The 5,490-nt window shown below is 39.4% G+C and overlaps 2 protein-coding genes across 3 annotated transcripts in view; both read left to right on the forward strand.

The window, feature by feature from the left end:
• The window catches only part of LOC112149746 (cytochrome P450 2G1), a 58,489-nt gene that overhangs the window by 26,861 nt on the left and 26,138 nt on the right, over positions 1–5,490 (forward strand). The window lies entirely within an intron of this gene.
• LOC112149741 (cytochrome P450 2A13) overlaps positions 1–5,490 on the forward strand; it is a 32,201-nt gene that overhangs the window by 17,659 nt on the left and 9,052 nt on the right. The window contains exons 1-6 of one of the 2 annotated variants that reach the window (XM_024277649.2): positions 864–1,037; positions 1,453–1,721; positions 1,786–1,948; positions 2,015–2,164; positions 2,755–2,915; positions 3,035–3,211. In XM_024277649.2, coding sequence (XP_024133417.1) covers positions 1,551–1,721; positions 1,786–1,948; positions 2,015–2,164; positions 2,755–2,915; positions 3,035–3,211 — 822 coding nt within the window. In that variant the 5' untranslated portion in view covers positions 864–1,037; positions 1,453–1,550. Of the gene's footprint in view, positions 1–863; positions 1,038–1,452; positions 1,722–1,785; positions 1,949–2,014; positions 2,165–2,754; positions 2,916–3,034; positions 3,212–5,490 lie in introns of those variants that run through there. The other variant, XM_036214687.1, reaches the window with a different exon arrangement.

The raw sequence follows: 5,490 nt of genomic DNA on the forward strand, positions 1-5,490 counted from the left end.
GTGTATTTAAGTGTCTGGTTGTCAGGTCATCTGTTCTGTTACGGGTTTTGTTTTTTGTCTTGTTCATGTTTATTTATTAATTAAATTGATACGTTTCTGCCACCAGTCTCCTGCGTTTGGGTCCTCCACTACCAGTTCCTGACACTCTGTGGTCGAGCTCCTTCATATGTGTGGGATCTGATCGCCCCCTACAGACTGAGGTCTGAGGATCAGAACCGGTTCATGGTTCCTCTGACACTCTCAGACCAGGAGAAGACAGAGCCCTCTACAATGTTGGTCCTAAACTTTGAGCCCCTGTTCCCTCTGCGTTCCCTTGACTCTGAGTATTGTTTTAAAAGCCAACTCAGAGTTTTTTTTTTTTTTTTTGCCAAGCATTTTAACCAAAACTGTTTTTATTTGGACTTGAGATGATTGTTTTAAGTGGTACATGTGTTCATCTTTTATGTTTTTTAACTTGTATCTTCTCTGCAATAGAAAATAATGAACTTATTTAAAAAATAATGTGTTTTAAAAACACATCACTAATAAAACACTAACATCTATCACTTCAGGAGATAACAGCAAAATTGAAAGAACAGTTAACAGCAATCTGGGTAATTATTGGATATTAACACTAGAAGCACAAAACCCAACTCGGTATCTCTCAGTCAGACATTCCCATCTGCAAAAATACTAATACTTACCAAAAGAAATCCTTAAGGATCTGCGTAGCTGTGAAATATGAAGACTTCTGTGACTCAAACACGCCCCCTGAGGATTCAACCAATCACAACTTCACAAACAGACACAAGAACCAATCATCACAGCTGCAGCTTTCAACACACATTCACAGCCACATACCTCATTGCAGAGTTCTGTTTTCTGTTCTGTCGTGTTTTTTAGATCGTCGTATTGCTGTTTTGAAGACCAAACATCGTTCAAGTGACAAATGTTGGAAAATGATTCCTGCAGGAGGATTTTAGTTTAAAGGATAAATCGTTTGTCTTCAAAGACCTGGACTTTTAAACTTTATTTCACTTCTGGGTCAAGAATTCAAGGTAAAATGGTTCTGATGTTATAAAACTCTTGAGAAAAAACTCACTTTAATCACAGATAACAGTCTGTATTTTGTGCAGATCAAATCTCCAATAATTGAAAACATTTTCAGTTCAAAGTTGAGATATTTTGAGGAATTTTATTCACTAAATAAAAACTTATCAACTCAGAAATGTATTTTTGTTTCTTTAAATGCCAATATTGATCTATACATATTATAAACCTTGAATATGTGGTTAATAACTGGTTTGTCTGAAATCATTTATTAACCATGGACCATTTAAAAATAAGTCTTTTTCTGATATAAAAACCAGCACTTTTGTAACTATTTTAAACATTCCAGTGTAGTCAAAGCTCTAAAACCAGAATGTTGTTTTGGTCAAATGCTAAATCATGGTGCCCCTCCCCCTTATCCAGGTGAAGGTGCAGGAGTCCAGACGTCTGTTTACCTGTGACCCACTGCCCCTCCTGTGCACATAAAAGCTGCAGCTGCTGCAGAGCAGACAGGAGTGATCATGGAGCTGTCCACCAGCCTGATCTTGGTGGCTCTCACCGCCGTTCTGCTCTGGCTGCTGAACCTCAGGAACAACAGGAAGCACCGCTTGCCCCCGGGCCCCCCCGCGCTGCCCCTCATAGGAAACCTGCTGCAGCTGGACAAGAATGCTCCCTTCAGGACTATTGTGAAGGTGGGGGTGATTTCTGCACTCTGACAGTGAAGAAAGGACATGTTGTGAAATGGTTGTTTTGCAGCTCAGTCAGACCTACGGGCCTGTGATGACCATCTACATGGGCTGGCAGAGGACAGTGGCTCTGGTTGGTTATGATGCAGTCAAGGAGGCTCTGGTGGACCAAGCAGACGACTTTGTGGGGAGAGCGCCGCTTCCGTTTCTCTACAGAGCTACCAGAGGATACGGTGAGGAGCTCCACATGTCCAGACTCTGATCTTTGAGGTCTCTGAACTCCACTCTCCTGCTTATAGGGGTCGGCATCAGCAACGGGGAACGCTGGCGCCAGTTGCGGCGCTTCACTCTGATGACTCTGCGGGACTTTGGGATGGGACGGAAAGGGATGGAGCAGTGGATCCAGGAGGAGAGCCGACATATTAGAGCGCAGATAAACACGTACAAAGGTGAGATTGAGAGAGTTTATTTGAGGTTTTCTTCAACTGGATTTTCTTTGTTTAAAAACACTCCCACACCCCTCCTAGAACAAACTTGTAATGTTTTTTGAAAACTTTCTCTTCCTTTTTTTTGCTGAACAATTTGTCTTAATGTTTTGCCCGTTTTCATTAAATCATTTTTGACTTTGACTTGGGACTGAATGAGGCCTTTAATCCCTTCTTATCTTGTTTTTTAAAATAGCCTGGCAGTTGCATAATTTTCAGCACCTGTAAAATATCTCTAGTTTTAGTTAAAAGATTCCACTCTTCTATACATTTCAAATCACTTTTCAAAATAAACTACAGTTTTTTTTTAATGGAGTTGAAGGGTTAAGCTACAAATTCCCTGAATGGTTTCATGTACTACACGTTGATAATTACAAAATTTATTTGAAATTCTGCTACAGAATTGTCTGCATAAGATTTCATTACTTAGTGTGGAACGTTATCATTTCAGGTCATAAAAACTGTGAAAACTTTTCCAGGATTTGTGGAGCAGAGAAAAGATGCAGCACATTTTCTGTTTTTAACGCTTTTTTGTTTTTCTTGACCTCCTGCAGGGAAACCTTTTGACCCCACATTCTTGCTGAGCTGCACCGTGTCCAACGTGATCTGCTGCTTGGTCTACGGAGAGCGCTTTAATTATAACGACAAGCAGTTCTTGGAGCTTCTTAAAATGATATCAGAGATCTTGGGCTTTAACGGCGGTCCCAGGGGAGCGGTGGGTAAAAGGTTTTTTTCCCAAACACAAATGTATGACTTTTGAATTCATCCGAATAATTCACAGCTTCTATTAAATACAATTAAGGAGCCTATTGTCCTTCGGTTCCCTCCTCACAGCTGTACAACATCTTCCCGTGGCTCATGGAGCGTCTTCCAGGACATCAGCACACCGTCTTCGGCTACATTGAGGACATTAGAAAGTTTGCCAAAAAGAAGATCCAGGAGCACAAAGACACGCTGGACCCAAACTCTCCAAGAGACTTTATCGACTGTTTCCTCCTCCGCATGGATCAGGTCAGAAACTTTAATCCAAGAGATTGTGCTAAACCCTACTCCTTTGAAAGTAACATTTATGGTTATCTTTAGTGCTGCCACAAACGATTATTTTAATAGTCGGCTAATCACCGATTAGTCGAGTAATCGGGCCATGTTCAAACTGGATGTAAAGCACATATCTTAACCATCATTAGCTTTAAACTAACTAAAAACTAGATATATAGCATTAGCTGTGATAATGCTGTCAACTAAATTCGGCTGCTGCAGACGTTAGTGACGGTAGATGTGTCATGGGTGGTGGATGAAGGACCCAAATGCAGGACACCAGATTCAGTGGCGGAAACAAAAACATTCACTAAATCAACTTAAACATGACAAAACCAGGAGAACAACCCAGTGACGAAGCAGAACAGAGCTGATGACCTGACAATGAGAAACTGAAAACCAGACAGTTAAATCCACTGAGGTTGATTAACTAAATGAAGACAACTGTGGGTGATTAACCTGAACTTGGTGAGACTGACAGGGAAAACAGAACATGACAAAACCTAAGCACTGGATCATGCCAAGATGAAGATGCTGAAATTGATAGCTGAAACCACTGAAACTAACAGCTGGAATTGCCAAAGCTTATAGCTGAAAATGCCAAAGCTGATACCCAGCTAAAATATTAAATGTGAAATTATCCTAAAAAACTAAAAAAAAGCCTAAGTTAAACAAAACAGCTAGCATGTAGCTGAAAAAGTAGCTAAACCCCAAAATAGCCTAAAAAAAGTGAAAAAAGCCAAAGTTAGCCAAAACAGCTAGCATGCAGCTGAAATATTAGCTAAACTCAAAAAGAGTCTAAAAAAACTTTTAAAAATTCAAAAATTAGCCCAAACAGCTAGCACGTTGCTGAAATATTAGATAAACTCTAAATTTGCCTAAAAAACCTTGATAAATGCCGAAATATTCCAAAAAACTAGCATTATGCCATTATAAATTTCAACTTCACTACACTCTGACTCCATATAATATAAAGTAACGACAAATCGACTATTACATTAGTTGTCGACTATTTTAATAGTTGATTATTTGTTGATTAGTCGACTAATCGTGGCAGCCCAGTTATCTTTAAAATATTTTTGATGAACAATACTTCATTTATTCCCACAGGGAGAAATGTCTTTGTCTGGTATCCATCACACAAACATGTACACACAAAAGAAAGAACAAAAAATTAATCTAAAAATAAAATAAAAGAAGTATTTAAAAGATGACCTAAAAATATAAAAAGTCTTAAAATTCCATCATGAAATCCTATTAGAAAGTTTTATTATTTTATTTTATTATTATTTATTTAACCCCTCAGTTCTGCAGCACAATGAGATAAATGTGCTCTCTGAGAAGCTAAAGTCTTGTGAGGTGGGCGACGTGTGGTTGAGGACAGGCTTCATCCCACTCGTCATTCTGTCCTCCACCAGAAACCCCAGACTGAACCCCCTGGCCCAGCACCACTTCTTAACCAGTTTGTCCATCCAATTACTGTCTCGCCCTGTGATGATGTTGCCCCAACAGACCACACCATAAAAAAACAGCAATGGCCACCATGGACTGATAAAATAATGTGTAACATTTCATATGTTGAAAGACCTTCTAAAAAAAAGTCTGCTCTGATCTTTCTTAGAAGAGGTAGGGGTGTAACAATTCCTTTTCGATTCCATATTTGCGGTTGCCGGTTTGGTTCACTTTCGATATTGATTCATTTTTAACAATTTGAATTACTGGCCTAAAATCATTCCAGGACATCTTTAGCCAAAACTTCAACCAGCGTCACTCAGAGATAAATACTTGGTACTGACCGTAGTCTGCAAAGACCAGTACAGTTTGGGGTGAAGGTGAATTACTCGAAAGTTGAGACAATCTCATTGCTGTTTCCATCGATGCAAACGTTTCTTCTTCCTGCTAAAATCTCTCGCTCATCCCCTTAGGTTTTGATGTGTTTAAAATGGGACCATGACAGTTACACCAGTCAGTAAAATCCGAGATGATCGCTCTGTACTCCTCCTTATTGTTCTCCTCGCCACAAGCCAGTACTGCTGGATCATCAGAGTACATTTGTTCATGGCATGATGGAGACCTGTATGAGAAATCTGCAGTAAAAAGAGTGAATAGAAATAGAGATATTACTGTACCCATTGGAGCTCCGATGTTTGTTGTGTGTTAGATTTAAACAACCTGAAACATCTATCTACTACTATAAGAAAGACAAGAGAAAGATTAGGTAAAATACCTGCAAGGAGAAACAAACAAAAAAC

The sequence above is a fragment of the Oryzias melastigma genome, linkage group LG13 (genome assembly GCF_002922805.2).
Source record: "Oryzias melastigma strain HK-1 linkage group LG13, ASM292280v2, whole genome shotgun sequence".
Lineage (NCBI taxonomy): Eukaryota > Metazoa > Chordata > Actinopteri > Beloniformes > Adrianichthyidae > Oryzias > Oryzias melastigma.